Consider the following 16552-nt stretch of genomic DNA (forward strand, 5'->3'; position numbering starts at 1 on the left):
GTTTTCAGGCTGGAAAGCCTTCCAGGAGCACGCAGGGGTATTATTCACCAAGATGTGTAAGGCCAGAGATAGAAGCCTGGCAGTATTAATTCTGCTCACTCAGAGAAAAAGCTCTCTTCCTTCCTGACCTAGCGGTCAAGGCCAGAACACACCAAGGTTTAACGTAACGGTGTGTGCAATTACCATCTTTCACATTGTTTTACATCCTACAGGACGCAAGTTTAGGGGGGAAGGTTGTAGGAGTTTTTACCTGTTAAGTAATGAAGCAGTTTTCTAGAAAAAGCATATGATCTGCTTTGTGATTTTTTAATTCAAGGGAACTCTTCCCTGGAAAAAAAGATTGTGTGATTTGGCACCTGATTACTGCCTCTTTTGAAATGGTTGTGTCCTGCTGCTTCTGCTTCGGGCTCTGCTGAGGATCCTAAGACTGCTCTCCTGACGCTATGCTCCCACTCATTTCCCCTCTCGTGCCCCCAGAGCCTTGGCCAGCCTAAGTCCTCTACTCTGGCCGGATTCAGAAACACACTTCAGCTGTACCTAAACTCTACCATCATCAGTGAGATGTTAATACCTGCACCGGTGGAGGTCCCAAAGAGATAATTTCCTGAATTATTCCTTTGGGAGGAAAAAACCCAAAACAAAACAGTGTCTCCGATTCTTATCGTTTGGAAGAGGGTCCTAAATTTCCTCCCTCCTCCTGGGGAATTAGTATATACTCTCTGAACCTGCCAGGAGAAAAGAGCTTCAGGCATGAACAGTACAGGGTGGAGGAAGTACCAGCATGCTGTTAGGAAAGCCTCGCGCGCTCCCGCACACCAGACCACACAGCCAGACACCCACAGCACAGGAAGCCTTCCACTTCAACAGTCCACAACAACCAGTACAATGGGACCGTAAGCAGCAGACACACACACACTACTGGAGCTCCACAGACAGCCCAGGATTTACTTACCCGACGACAACAATTTCCTGCAGCAGTCTGAGTGAGCATTCAGCGCTGCTAAGTGTAAAGGGAACATGTTGTGGATCCCACACCTGAAAGGCACAACAGCCTCGTTACACGGAGTCATGTGAAAATGCGGGTTGCACACAGACACAACATAGCAAAACCTGCCACAAAGGCAGCATTTTCATCCTTTGCGAGGAAGATTCTTCCTTGCTGCCTGCCATTTATTTTTATCTGTATTTCTTTACCAGCCTTCTCGGGAGTTAAAAATATTCTGATACAGCAAAATCTTGGCATTACACTTTGAACAGAATGTCGCAGGAAGGTTTCTAAAAATTCAAGGCAAAAGCTAACGTAGCAAGAGCGCAGATTATTGCTCGGAGTCAATTTCCCAGTGTGGGACGCACAAATTTCTGCATCAGCTACACATACTGCAAATGCCATTCTGAGGTAAAAGTAAATGTCAAAATCTTCTCAATGTTGTTTCTGAAATCCATTTTTCCTGCAGTTAGCATCCTTTAGATAACTCTCGGGTGGGTTTTCAAAGCCTCCCCTTCTTCCCCCTCCCTCCCCCAGGGCTGGGGTCGCTGATGGCTGTTCACGCTTCCCTTTAGGCTGCCACAACACACACAGTTTTCTTCCCACATCCTAAGAACTAAAGGCCTGATTTTCCTATTTGCTCCAGCTACTCTCCTCACACACCCTTTCCTTTTTTCCACCTGTTTAACAAATGACCCTCTTCTTAATTACACTATATACTCCTCAGAGCAGACATGCTGGGTTAAAAAAAAAAAAAGGTCGGCCATCTATCACTGAGCTAAATCTGTACCAGGCAACCACACAGCTTTCAAACAGGCTGAGCACTCAGCAGCTTGTATTTACATCGGCAAATTATCCCAGTTCGGTGCCAAAGCATGCCGGTGTTTACTGTCTTAGAAGACTTTTGGATTTGGACATCTTGGCTTCTGCCATTTAGCGTTGCTTTTGTGAAAAGCATCTTGTTATTCTAGAAAAACTATCCTACAGGCAGTCCTCCAAGCGCGCACAAACATGGAGCCTCTGACAGCAACTACGGTGACAAGATTATCATCTACTGCCGGCTTCAGCAGACAGGTTTTTGAAAAATGGCAACTCTCAAACAACAGCAGGTGGATTCATAGGTCTCCTTCGTTTCTGCAAGAGAACTGGATGGGAGAGTACGATCACCTTACGGAAGAGGATTTCAGATACAGACCCAAAGATGAAGGAATCTGTCTTTCTGCAAGACTCACCATAAATCATAGTTACTTATGAAGCTTTAGACAAAAATGAAAGTGGATGTTTGTAGAGATATGTCGCTCTCTCCAACATTTTGTACATAGATCTAACTAATTTTGGTTTGTAAGTTTTTAAAAAACTTAATCTTTCCAGAATCCACAAGCCCATCCTTCCTCTGTCTTCACATTAAATGCGTCCTCCTTGCTGCCTTACTACACTGAGGAGCCGACTTGTGGCGCTGTATAAATTTTGATATTACTCGTGTCAGCATCTAGATCCCAGTTAAACAACTAAAAGGCAGTCTGACAGCCCGTTCTTTGACGGAAACGGCACAAGCTCCACCAAGCTGCTGCAACTGTATAAACAGGTTGCATTTTTAGCTGTGGATTCATTTAAGCTAACATTGGACATTCTGTATTGCCGTGCTTCTTTCCACATCCATCTCCCTCTATCTCCTCCTCCACCTAGTTATCTAAAGCTGTATTTTTCTTCTTTTCAGTCAAGATTTCCACCCACCATACGTTTTGGCTGGTTTCCATCAATATACACTATCTGCACATCTGCTAACCAGTGTCACACTTCTATAACGCTGTTCACACTGGTTCCTCCCACCACTTACACACTTTTCCTTTAAATGCAGCTGCCTCAAAAAGACTGACCAAGCTGTCTGCAGTTGTTGTTGCTAACAATGCTGCAGAATTTTCTTTTCAAAGCCAATCTGGGGAGCTCAGCCAGAGTTATTTACATGCAGCACATATGAAAGCCCTTCCCCAGCATTTCAGCGATCCTTGTTTAGCACAGACAGTAGCATCTGCCTGGTATCTCTGAGCCAACTTCTTATTTCACTTATTTCTGCTGCTGGAAAAAGGATTTTATTCTATCAATGTTCCAGTCACCCAAGTGTGAAATAGAAATTTCTGACTAGATCACCCTGATTCCAAGAGTGGGCTATCCCACTGCACGTCATTTTTCCTTTAAACCTTAAGATAAGAGACAGACTGATGAACTGTACTGGAGAAAGGGCTAGGAAAAATACACAGCTATTTAGACACCAAGATCCTCATGCTGGCTATAGTGATAAAAGCGAGCGACGTGGAATTTCATTATCCATGCCAACTGAGGATCTGTTCCATCTTCCGAGTTTGCATGGTGACAGTCATACTTGATAAAGGAATATGGGCAAATGTGCCACTTTCTCAAATATTATCAAGCAAACAAACAAAATACAGAGAGCTGCAAGTATCTTCAAAATTAAAACCAGCTAATTTGCATCTGAAAGCAGGTTTTCCTAACTAGGTAAGTCAAGAGAAGTCACTGAATTCTATGGTAGGTTCTAGGTAGAAGACTCTTAAATTACATTTTGGAGGTATGTGCAGGTAATTGCCAAAAACTTACATTCGTGAAATCCTATGGTCCCTTTAACACCTGGCACAGATATCCCTCATGGCATTGCATTATTCTGGTCTTACAGCCCGCTTTGTCCACCTTCAGGTTTGCTACTTTCTTTTGACAGGCCATAAGTAACCAATACTCAAGTACTCTTAAAAGTCAAGCACCTGCCAATGTTCGAGATGACAACACATCACATTGTGGGTGCAGTCTTGACACATGTGCAAGAGAAAAAAAAAAACCCAAACAAAATATTAAAGCAGAAAGCACTATCAGTGTTTATAAATCTGTCTAATTTCAAGTCCTTGTCCTTCTAGTCAAAAAAGACTCCCAATCACAAGTGATAAAAGCAGTTCTATTGTTTCAGCCACCTAATATCAGAAACCATGTAATATCAAGACAGGCTGTAATTATACCAAGATCAGAAATACTTGGTATCATCTGCTTTGCAATACTGCATTGCTATGGATTATCCTATGTCATTCCAAAAGATATAAGACAAAAAGATAACCACCACGTGTAACAGGCCACTAAACATTAGGTTATTTTAGATACTACGGAACAGGCATACAATTCCTTTGGAAGGCACCTGATTTTTTTTTAATTACATTTCCTTTACAAACTCATCGCTACAGACTTTCTGGAATAACTGGGATCAAGATGCACTTTATATGCCTATGTACTTCAGGTACATTATATACCACTGTGTCATAGCAATGCTTTAGGAAAAAGAAGCAGTACTTGTACTACTAGCAGTACTAGTACTACATACTACAGTGTGTAACTGGGCACAAGAGCAATTTAGCAGGGCTTCTTCCTCTCCACACTTCCCAAGTGTCCAGATTTTAGCCTCGTGTCACCCAGTGAAGGACAGTACAATTATGCTTATCCATTTTAACCTTCACACTTCAGAACGTGAGGAGTAACCGTTTCCAGGCGTCAGACAGAACACTTGATCATTACAAACAGCTCCACTTCAGCCACCTACTTGGCAGTATCAGCTCCGCTGGTTATGAGAGTGTTAATCAAAAGCTCATGTCCGTATCTTGCAGCCACATGCAGAGGGGTGTTACCATCCTTATCAACACAGTCAATTTCCCCTCCTGCAAAAGACATTTTCATACAGTTTAACACTGGAAGATTAAGCATGAACCGGTGACCACAACCGTTATTTCTCTCTAGAGAATGCAGCATAACCAGTCCAGCCACAGAGACTCTAAATTTCACAGACCAAGAGCCAGCCCACAGCAAGCTGTCCGCTGTCAGCCCCTGGTACCACACGTGGTCTGGCAGCAGCATTTTCACCTCCCTTTCCCACTGCACTGTTGGCGGGGGGGTGGGGGGGGAATGGTGGGAGACAGGTGAGCAGGATGGCACACAGTGATCAAGTACACGTTTCAGACTTGCTGCTCATCCAAAGGTATAAGTAGATGCCTTGAATTAAACTAACAATAAAATGCTGAAACGACGTCCTCATTCCTAAAGGTGTTGACACTCAACCTTACCTTTAAGACAACAATGTTAAATAGAAATAAATTCGTTCAAGAGGCCATCAGGAACACGCTGCAAACAAGTGTGCTATGTGCCTTCTCGGCATCTCACCAAAGAACAACCAAACAGTGCCTGAGTAGAACTTTCCCTGTTGCTATTTAAGCCTGTTGTCTCATGTTCTATCCTCACAAGCAGGAAAAATACATTATTCCGTTCTTCTCCGCTGTGGCTTTTGACCCATGCAAAGATTGCTATCAAGTCCTTGTTTTCTTTTTGGACCAAGGAACTGTAATTTTTTCAGTCTCCCCTTGTAAGCCAGGTTTGTACTCCAACTTTTCCTGTCCTTCCCCCAGTCCTCTCCAGCTGGCTCACATACTTCTGCAAGCAAAATGTCAAAAGCCAGAAACAGTACTACAGCTGACGTCTCCCAGCTCCGAGCTGAGCAAAAGGATTACCTCATGGCCGCTGGCTACAGCCCTATCTATACACTCCTGTACGTCGCACAGCACCACGCACACGGCTGACCATTCCTTTTAAGCACCACGCCACTGTGGACTTGTGGTCAACAAGCTTCTGATGCTCTACAAGCCCCAGCTCCTTTCCCGGGAAGCCGCCCCCCAGCCAGCTGCTGCCGTTGGGCACCGCTGCAGCCGCCCCTCCTCGTGGGGCATGCCTCCTTTGCTTCACCTCTGCTACAGCTTCTGTCGCCAACCTGACAGGAACATTTTCCATTCTGACTCCGCCTTCTGCCAAACTAACAGTCTCTCCCAACTGCGTGTTTTCTCCAAATGTTAAAAGCACATTTTCTATTCCACTATCAAAGCTGTTAATGAAAATACTGGATAGTTCCAGACCCAGGAGGGAAACGGAAAAACCCCTCACTGCACCTTCCATTTCAGCAACAACCCCTGTATTAATAATGTCCAAAGAGTAGTTTTTCAACTAGTTATGCATCAACACTGTAATATTTTAATAGCCCACTAGTTTGCTGTGAGAATACTTTATGAAAGCTTGTAAAAAGTCTTGCTAACATCAGGATACAGTAATATTTACTGCATGTCCACTATTCACAGGAGATAGCAGGCCGTAACGGCAGTAAGTTCTAGTAAAGCACTACACAGCAATTTTGAACAGAAATAAAGGTCAGTGAGATGCTGGAAGAGGTTCCCTGGGGTGGAGCCTCCCCCAGCGGAGGTTTCCATGAACACCACCTGCCCACACAAAAGTCAGAGGACTGCCCTGCGTTCACAGAGCCTGTTACCCTGCTGTAGAAGAGAATTACGATGTTTTGGCGTATTTTACTCTTGAGAAATCTATGCCAGATATTGCCCAGATCCTCCCTAAGTGTTTAAAAACAGTTTGCTCATTTCAGAATTTTTGGCTGATCTATGTAAAATCAGCCAGATTTTCTTTTTCACCATTTTTAAAGATAGGTATCTCACTTGCAATTTCCCAATCTTAAGGTAATCCATTCTTCCTCTACAAGTTACTACAGACAGCAGCCAGAAATTCAGACCTCTTTAGTCAACTCATTAAATACCGCAGAATGAAACTCCATTTCTTTCTATCCTTGCTATTTCTTTCTTCCATAATATCCCATGGCAATGAGGCATAAAGTCACTTGCAATCAGATCTGAGTACAAGACTAAAATTAGAGGGGCAGCAAACGAAGAAAGAAGCGAAACCCAAGTAACTTGAAGAGCAGAGAGGCGTGAAGGATGGATGAAGAACTGCCAGTCCTTTCACCCACAAATCCAACCGACAGCAAACAACAGCTGTAAGTCAGACAGCGTATCGGACTAAACAACTAAAAATTGCATTAAAGCACGGTCTCTTCCAGTTTGCCCAAACTCCTTTTATTATGTCTATTTTATTTATCCAAGGAGAGATACGACAACAATTTGCATGACAACCTGAAAGAAGCATGGTGTACTGAAGACCTCCATTTTAAAACACAGTCTTGTGTAAACGTGCTGTTACATTTCCAGTGTAACTGTTCAGCCCTCTTCAACACCTCACACTTAAGTTCCACATCTGGATTTTGGAAAACAACCAAAAAAACCCAACCACCCAACCCAGCCACCCCAGGCCACTATCTGAAGCGTAAGCAAAGAACCAGTAAGAGCAACCTCTGTCAGCTGGAAACAGACCTCTGCCAGATCTCCAACAATAATATTAGTTACACTCTAGTATTCTTGGGCAAAAGAGATACCTGATGAATGACTGATAATCAGGAATCCTGGCTGTACCAGAACAAACAAGGTGGTGCTGGTCCACCCTCCTGAGTATTTATTCAACACTTAATGAAGACAGGGCGAGGAGCAGGGCTAAGGGAGGTGACAGGACAGCTGCTGAGTGGACAGTAGAGAAAACGCTCTGAGCTCTAAGAACACCATCGTTCCCAAGGGAGGACAACTAGAAAATTTTTCTTTTTTTCAGTTTTTAAATCATTTGAGAAAGAAAGTCGTGCCTGCTTCTCAGCAGAATAAAAGACCTAAATACAGCTCTGAATACTTGTTTTCAGGTTGAGAATCACAACAGCTCAGCTGGGCCATGTCAGCTGGACAAATGTGGGGTTCTGTTAACCAGCAAAATCTCAACTTGCGATGACACGCAGGAATGAGAGCTGTCAGTGCAACTCAAAGCCAGACGCTGACAGAGAGCTGAGCAGCTCTCAGGACAGCCCACTGGCACTCTGGGTCAGAACAACTACAAACTGCAACCTTGGAAATGCCTTTTCTCTTGGAGAGCTGTTAAACAGGCGCAGAAACTCACCGTTCTGAATGAGGGTCTGCGAGCGCGTGAACCTCCCATGGACAGCTGTCATGTGCAGCGGGCTCTTCCCATCCTTACTCTAACAGAAACAAAACATAAAGCCATTTAGCATGTAAAGCGGTGGTAAAAATTTGAAGTCTCTCAGCTCAACACCTTATAGCTACTCTTCAGACAAAACCTCACTGGCCTCCAAAGTCTGTAGGACCGAATCTGTATGTGACAGTAAGTGCATGCAAGTAAAACAGTTCCTCAGCGATGAGTAGGAAATGGGCTGGACACAGGACCTTACAGCCTGGCTGGACACAGGTATTAATTATTATTATTATTATTATTAAAGTATTTAAATATTATTAAATATTAATTATTATTTGAAACTTACAGATATACGATGTATTATTCTTGAATATTATTTTAAAATAATGTTTCCCATTCAGTCATTATTTTCCCTAATCCCTGCAAAGAGGGGAATAAAGAAAAGCAAAGGAACCATAAACCTAAGCAGAAGCAGTCTCCGAGATTCAAAAACCAAATCCTGTTTATCAATCTGCATTTTACAGATACATCCCAGAATAAAAGCCACTGCATTAAAAAGCTTTTATTCCTAAATTTCCATGCAATCAAAACCAGGATGTCTACAAAAGACAATCAGAAAACAGGGAAGCTTTGTGAAAGGGAAGGTACAATGAGTAGAGATCAACATTTTGGGTTCTAGAAAAAGAAACTGAGACTGGGGAAACCGAGGAGCTGAGGTAATAGCGAGGGAAGGTGGTCCCAGTCCCACTACTCACATCACATCTTGTTTACCAGCAGGGGGTTTTACATTCATTGGCAAGCACAATCCCTAATTTCATTTTAATAATTCTGAGTTTAAATAGTGCACTGACTATTCACTGATCCCAAGGGACTCGCCAGAGGTGTTAAATGCTAGGAGACCAGTTTTACAGATGGAAAACAGAAACGAAGTTTAAAGCAGTTGAGATCTTATATGAACTCAGAGATCTCAAGTCTTCTGGTAATTATACCAGTACCCTCTGCTGGATTACAGCAAGTCCCTTTCAGCTTCATCGACATGTATTGATTGTATTCAAAAGCATTCAGATACCCTAAAAAGAATCAGACCTTTTAAACTCAGGCTCTAAAATAGGTAAACAAGCAACTTCCAGGTCCTACTTCGCTGGGAAAGTCAAAAGGAGCTTTTTCGAATCAGATGTAATTAAATCTGTACTGTAGGGGCAAGGAAGACACCAGAAAGGAGCAGTTCCTTGACTTACCACCACTCCCTGAGATAACATTTTGACAGAGCTCCCAGGACTATATTTTAGTAGTGGTTCAAGCCTTCAGGAGAGTGGCTGGCCTAGAGTTTAAAGCTGCCCTCATATTTATCAAGGCACTGAGAGCTCCTCTGCCAGGGAGTAATCTCATCCAAAAAGTTCAATGATCAACATTCTTGGCATCACTCTAGCTCCATCAAGGATTTAAAACCATGCTCTAATTCTTATAGTTTCCAGTCTCCTGAGGTATGCAAACAGGGTAAAGTAACACTGAAGAGCTACAACGCAAGTTTTACCTGAATGTTAACATCTGCCCCATTATTCACTAGTAGTTCAAGACACAGTGCTCCGTGAGTGGAGGCAGCAGCAAAATGCAAGGGAGTGAATCCACTATTATTAGGCTGATTTACATTAGCACCATAGTCAATCAGCTCATTAACAACAGAATCCTGACCATTGTAACAGGCAATGTGAAGTGCAGTATTTCCGTAGATGTTCATTTCATCAATCTAAAATGAGACAAGGAGACACAGTTAAAATTACAGACATCAGCTTACCATTTTACATAATGCATCACATACTGCAAATGGAAATAGCTGGAGGCTTGAACTGTCATAGGGCGTATTTCTCACCAGCAAATTTCATTGACAAAAATATACTCGCAGAGAGCTTAATTTGGCATGCTTTACCTTTACTATTATTAACTTTTTATCCTACTGGCGATTTCTAAAAGCCAGTATGAAGCCTAAAGCTGACAGCAGGACTATGTAATGATGATGATGACAAAAGTTCTAACAAGCTGGAAAGCTTTTACATATAAGCGGGGAAAGCAGAATAAACAAAAGCTCACAATCTTTATTAAAAAAAAAAAAAAAATTAAACCAGTGACTACTGTATTTTTGTTAACAGAATTAGGCTTAAGAGTTCTTTCCACAGATTTCTTTTGGGAAGGGAGTGAAGGCATCTGAGTAAAGGGAAGGTGAAAATGTACAGCCATTTTCACTTCAATAAGAAACCGCTTCCATTAGCTCAGTATTATAAAGATGTAATTAAGATTATATTACTTGATGACCAACTTGGTATTCAACTGCCGTTCTGTAAAATAGGGCAAGACAGACTGTACAAAAGACTCGGGGATGACATGAATACCCTTCCATGAAATACAGACGTCTCAAAGATCATCTCCCCAGTGGTGGAGAACGTGGAAGTTCAAGGTAGTTATTAGCACAGTACTGCTAATAACAGGAAACACCTATTGCCCTTCAACTTCACAGTCAACAGCCTGTGAACACAGACTTCTGACATTTTTTTGGCAGGTCAAGTCAGCTGAAAATGCAATGGCAAATGCAATGGCTTTATTTGACATCACTGATTAACCAGTGCAGGCTCTTCTGGTCATCTCACTGCTGCTTTGAACCACTGAGTTGACAGTATTACACTAAGAGAAATCTGTGCCCTGAAAAAAAAATTTCTTTTCCAGAGTGAAAATAATCCCTCCATCAGCTACTGAGGAAATACAGGTCCCTAAACTAAATCAGCCTGAACTGCTGTTTATTAAAGTATACAGCGTATATGCTGAGAACAACGGCTCATCATATCAAAGGGAATCTTGAGCCAAGGGAAATTTCACTATTCCATCTTCCTCTGCAGGAATAGCACATATTTCCTGATTTCTTTAGCAAGGCAGCCTGGAATTTACTGTCCGTATCAGGCATTCTTTATTCCAAAACATTTGCTGGCTCTTGAACTAACCGACCACATGAAGCACAAGGTGGTCCTGAAAACAGGTTTTCTTTAGAATCTCTGCCAGTATCTGTAGCAGCATCCATAAGAAAGAAGAAAATAATATGTCCAAATACGGAGAAACATGGAAGCCACGAAGAACAGGTTACCACATACCTCTACCCCCAGGTTAAGAAGGTGTTTCACAATGTTAATCTGCCCATTGGATGCAGCTGCATGAAGTGGGGTGTAACCCTTCTTGTCTTTACAAGTCACTTCTGCACCATGATTAATCAGCAAGGCAACAACTTCCAGGTGACCTTAAAAAGATGAAAGATAGTAAACAATGAGTATACCATCCTACAGCATCACTTCTCCCAGATTACAGCTTTCTTGCTAATGCACTGCCCTTTTTGGTGCTGTTTCACAATGCTCCCACAGTTTTATAAGGGAAAAAAGCCCCATTTTCGTCAATGTTCTTAATCCTAGCTCCAGGCCTTGTCAAGAAAACCATGCATTCACCCTCACCAGATGTGTCAAATATTTCTTTACTGGATTAGTTTTCCAGTCATTAAAAAAACAAAACCACACCTCTTTTCCACTTATTTCTCCAAAAATAACAGTTTGTGCTTTGTTCTCCCTGTTACAGAAAAAACAGTGAGCACACAGGAGCGTGACGATACAAGTCTCCCAAAACAGCATCCTGGTGACATCACCTGCAAACACAACTGGCTAACACTTGGTTTTTGTTAGCAATACAAAATAACTTTAATAAATGAATGCTCTTTTCTAGCACCACTGAGGACAAACAGAAAACTAAATTTCAAGTGAGTGCAGAATCTGATCCAAAGTCTACCAATATAAACACAAGATTTTCTACTGAATCCACTGACCTCTGGATAATGTTTTTGACTCTGCAAAATTGTCTCATTAACTCAAAACTGTGCGAAAAAAATACTGAATATAGATTTACAAATGTTTGAATCTGAACTTATAATCCATACACGTATACTCGGCCTGCAAACTAAAATAATTGCAATAACAGCCACACAGATCGAGAGCTGTCTGCCAGGTTGATGGAACATCTGTCTTCAGGAGTTAAATGCTTAGCCCTGAATCAGATCCTACAGAATATAAGGAAAGAGCTGAACATCTCAAAATGCAGTTTATAACCCACCTGTATCTTCTTTTTCCTCCTCTCCCTGAAGGTGTCAAACCACCTGGCCCGCCTTCCCAGATAGTGCCCCACCACCAAAATTAAACCAAGGCTAACTGAGGAAGTAGTCTTTGTTGCTTCATGTTGAAGCAGAGCTGTCTTTAATAGAATTAAAAATACCGTATGTCAACCACCATATAAATTTGTCCTTTATATGGACATATACGGACATCTGTCCTTTATGATTTGTACAGCACTTCATGACAGAGGCAGCTCCAGTCATGTGCAGGACCTAGGAAACTTTATAGACAAAGTCCAAAGTGCCCAAAGATATTTAAAGCATTCATAAAGCTATGCGAGGGTTTACAGGGTAAGATGCTCAGGTCTCATTATCTAAATTCTGTCCAAATTATGCTACAGCCTCCTAAAACCCATTGCTAACTTAGGCCTTAAACGTTACCTAAATATTCAGAGAAGTACATCATTAATTTCTAAAAAGAATTAAGAGCAAAAGAGATGCGGAATGGCACAGCACATGTAAAAGCCTTTCACCTCTAAAGAGTGGAGTTCAAAGCTCGCTAGCTCAAAAGCCAAATCACAGCTGTTGCCAAGAGTCTTTCCATCTGTCTGTGTATATTAAAAAACCACACAATATGCTTTTCTCACAGTTTGAAATCTCCTATTATCTCATTTCCAAAAGTGCCAGGACTAAAATCAAGATTTTGACAGGTCAGATGAAAGGGTTCCTGGCTGAGGCCACACAACACCTCACAAATTACGATCTGGAATATACTGCTTGGCCCACAAACACTCTTGAACAAGCATGACCACTATCACAGGCAATCTTGTTCTAGTATTTTTAAATTGCAATGCCCCACTGTAAGAAATTTTCCTTTAACTTGAAAGGAATGTTAATATCAATTGATCTAATTAAGCAGTATTTGCTAACACCACTGACGTTCTGAATGGACAAATCAGTTGCTCTTGTCCACTCTGGAATAAAAGATGACAATTTGCTCCTAACAGGAAGAAAGCCTATGGAGCACTTCCTAACAATATCTCAGCTAATAAACACACATAATCAGCAGAATTTATGATATTAATTGCCTGCATTTTATATAAAGTAGTTCTTAGCAAAAACTGACACAAACATAACCTGCAGTTTTTCAAGCCCAAATACACTTCAGGCTGGAGTTAAGAGTCAGAATAAAAAGACCAAAATGAAAAAACCAACACAGAAAGCCACAACCAACTGTCTTAAAAAGGAAATCACAGCCAAGTTCTCACCAGCTGCAAAACCATAAATGGGCAGTGTGTGTCTAGATCAGCTGAACCCTTCCCTCTTCAGGGCAAATACAATGATCACTTGCCACGGCCAGGTCTGCTCTTGTCCGTATCTTAAAACATGCTGTTGGTCTGTGAATAGGAAATTAAAAAGAAGGAGCAGCCGCCCAAGCCTTACCCATGTACGCTGCCCAGTGAAGAGCTCTTCTGTCCTTCTTGTCAAAAGCATTAATGTTTGCCCCCTTGGCTAAGAGCAGGTTCACCATCTAGAAGTAACAACAGCAAGTAAACCAACCCTGTAGATCACACACTCAACAGTTCATTCCAGCAATACAGTTGTGATCACAAAATCCTACTTTTGAATAATAAATTTGTGAATTACACAAATACTGTTCAAAGCTGTGTGCATTAATGATATGGACCGGTGACAGCCACAAGTAACCAGGACAAATTCTGTGTCCACAGAGGGGGCTGAGGGTATGGAGCGCACTGCTACTCCAATGTGCTTCAAATTCAGCTTGGCAAACAACCTGGAAGAGAAACAGGCCTGGAAGAGAAACGTTAACTGCTCTTAGTTTTTGCTGTTAAGACCAATCTAAGGAGTTTTCTTGTGGATTGGGACGAGATTTCTTCAGACTGTGAGGTAACAAACCCTAAAATCTGCTTGATCTCACAACAAGGAGTGTCTATTTCTTGCAACACCACGGTGATTTCTATTAAGTTGTGTGTGCCCATGGCACCAGGCTGCTTCGCACACGACGCTGGCCTTTTAGACAGCATGGCTGAGAGGTGAAAAGCTGCCTTCCCCATTGCCAAGCATCCAACATTAAACATCAGAAAAATCAGGGAAAAAAAGAAAGAGAACTGAAAACTCATTCAACAACTTTCTCAGCAAAACATCCTAAAATCGTAAATCACAGAGCTGGATGATTGCCTTCCTCTTGTACACTGCTTTGCCCCAGAGATCAGCTAGTAACGGTATATATTCCATTAACATTTCTGATATACTCTACCCAAAAGATCAGGAACTTTAGACGATGATGGTTAGACTCAAGCATTACTATCTCTTTCCTACAGTGCAGCCAAACAGCATCATCGTTTTACAGGAACTACCATTCCTCTTCCTTCTTTTAATTACAGTAGAACTGAGTAGTTTCTGTTGACAGATGCCTACTGTTCCAGTCTAAGAGTTTTTATTCCATCTCTAGGTCTTCAGGTGTGGAACGGGCAAATGAGGATCCTCGCACTGGGATCTAAAGACGTCAGCAAAACCCTTTACATGGGGGCTTTATTTACAAGAGTATGCTTTGTTCATATAAAAACAGTAATTAGACCAGAAGCGTTTGCTTATGTAAGCAGAAAAAACAGAACTGCATTTTCTAGAACACTAATTAGAAAAGCAGACCGACTGGATCTCACACAGCTGATCATTTCTTCAGCACAAAATGAATCCACCAGTTGTCCCTTCTTTCCATTTGGCCACTCTCATTTTTGCAGGCAGGCAGGCCCAAAAGCGCCATGGACACACCTGGGTGGCCAGAGCTGGTGGCACAGCCAGCTCTCCCAGTCGGTGTGCACACCCCACCTGCGGGCTGGCTCCGCACAGGTACTTCCCAGCCACTGTCTTGTTCCTGCAGGTAGGAAACCTTTTGCAGAGTCTGGAAAGCAGCTGAACGACAGGAATCATTCAGTGGGGGTCAGGGATACGGGGCTCAGTCTAGACCCAGCCACAGCAGGTCACTGTTTGAACTGGGAAAATAAATAAATCAACCAGTGATCAATTACACTCTTAAACAACTGACCTCGATGTGGCCATTGAGAGCTGCATGGTGCAATGCTGTCCGCCCTCCCCGGTCAGAGACGTTGACGCTGCTCAGCATGGGGATGATGACCTCCGCACACTTCACTGCCTTGTTTGCAGCCGCCACGTGCAATGGTGTCTGCCAGTTCTTGTCCCGAGCATTGACATCAGCTGAGTGCTTAATCAACACTTGCACTGCTTCCTGCAATGGCAACACAGTTACATCCACAGCCAAGCAGTTTGAATACGTACCTGGCCCACCTGCTTGGCAGCTTGATCAAATTACCTATGCATATTACTTATGGATATCAGACATGGCCGGGAGGAGGGAAAGAGAACAACATTTACCAAAACAACCTCCCAGGCTAGTGAAATGGTACTGCTGATTCAAATGCCAGAGTACACACCACCTCTGCTGTCATTTAGAGCAGTGTCCTCACGATCAAAAATTCCCAACTTGATTTTAGGATGCACGAAGCTGCCTATGCAGACAGACCAACCTGTTTGGTTGATTAACCTTCAGTACCTCGGTCATCATAACTGTGCTCTCAGTGAAGAAACTAATGTACTTATTTGAGCTCAGTGTTACAGAAAGTATTTACAAAACAAAAAGTACATCATTATGGAGAGTAAAATCACAGAAAATTGCTGTAAGTTTTATTTATAAACAAGAAAAAGAAGAAAATAAAACAGAGTATGTGCAAACAAAATTTTAGCTTCACAAAAAGATGAGAATCACAGGCAAGGGCTGATGCTGGCGTCCCTAAGTTAGCAGTAGCATTCCTTCCCTCCCCGAGGGCTAAGCACAGGCCAAGGGTCTTCACTGCAACATCCATTCTGTCAGCCTGAGACCAAACAACATCTTTTAAGGTTAAATTTGTTGGTTACAAGTGCATATTTCCCAGTGAGAAAATGTACTTTTCTGTCTTGAGAGACTGCCTTACTGGAGAATTCACGATCTGTTCTTTTCTGCTTCTACTCATGCATCTGCCATTAAATGAGTCAGATGAAAAAACAAGTCACTCTCAAAATTACGGTTTGTTTCTTCTTCTTTTTTTTCCCCACAAACAAACAAAACACAAAGGAACCACTGGGACACAGTAGCATTCAAGCAGCCTTGTCTGCTAATTACAACTCACAGCTGGTAATTGGGAGAGCCCTAGTCCTACATAGTACCTTATTATTTTTCCATAAACTGGAAAGTTTTCTGGCAAGCTCAGCCAAAATTTTATTAGTGAATAAGAAACACATACCGTGTGTTTAAATAGCACTGCTGTACCTAGAATGGCCCAGGAGGGTGCCCGCAGCAACGCTACACCCATTACTAAGATTTTAGTTCTCTGCCCTCAACCGATCCCGGCCGTTTCATTTTCTACAGCCATCTCACAACGTATCCTCTAACAGATTTGTCCTTAGTGACACCGCATCTTGTACAGCACCAATAATGATATCTCACTATT

General features: G+C 42.3%; 1 protein-coding gene across 9 annotated transcripts in view; it reads right to left on the bottom strand.

The window, feature by feature from the left end:
• Window positions 1-16552, bottom strand: part of ANKRD44 (ankyrin repeat domain 44) — a 143310-nt gene that overhangs the window by 43789 nt on the left and 82969 nt on the right. For all 9 annotated transcript variants that reach the window (XR_005105723.1, XM_037397263.1, XM_037397262.1 and 6 more), the window contains exons 5-11: window positions 15094-15294; window positions 13470-13557; window positions 11029-11171; window positions 9426-9638; window positions 7859-7937; window positions 4581-4695; window positions 953-1035 (exon numbers count right to left, since the gene is read on the bottom strand). Coding sequence is in view for 8 of the 9 variants with exons in the window: in XM_037397263.1 (XP_037253160.1) it covers window positions 953-1035; window positions 4581-4695; window positions 7859-7937; window positions 9426-9638; window positions 11029-11171; window positions 13470-13557; window positions 15094-15294 (922 nt within the window). In the remaining variant the exon portion in view is untranslated. The remainder of the gene's footprint in view (window positions 1-952; window positions 1036-4580; window positions 4696-7858; window positions 7938-9425; window positions 9639-11028; window positions 11172-13469; window positions 13558-15093; window positions 15295-16552) is intronic.

Source organism: Falco rusticolus, chromosome 8, assembly GCF_015220075.1.
Source record: "Falco rusticolus isolate bFalRus1 chromosome 8, bFalRus1.pri, whole genome shotgun sequence".
Taxonomy (NCBI): domain Eukaryota; kingdom Metazoa; phylum Chordata; class Aves; order Falconiformes; family Falconidae; genus Falco; species Falco rusticolus.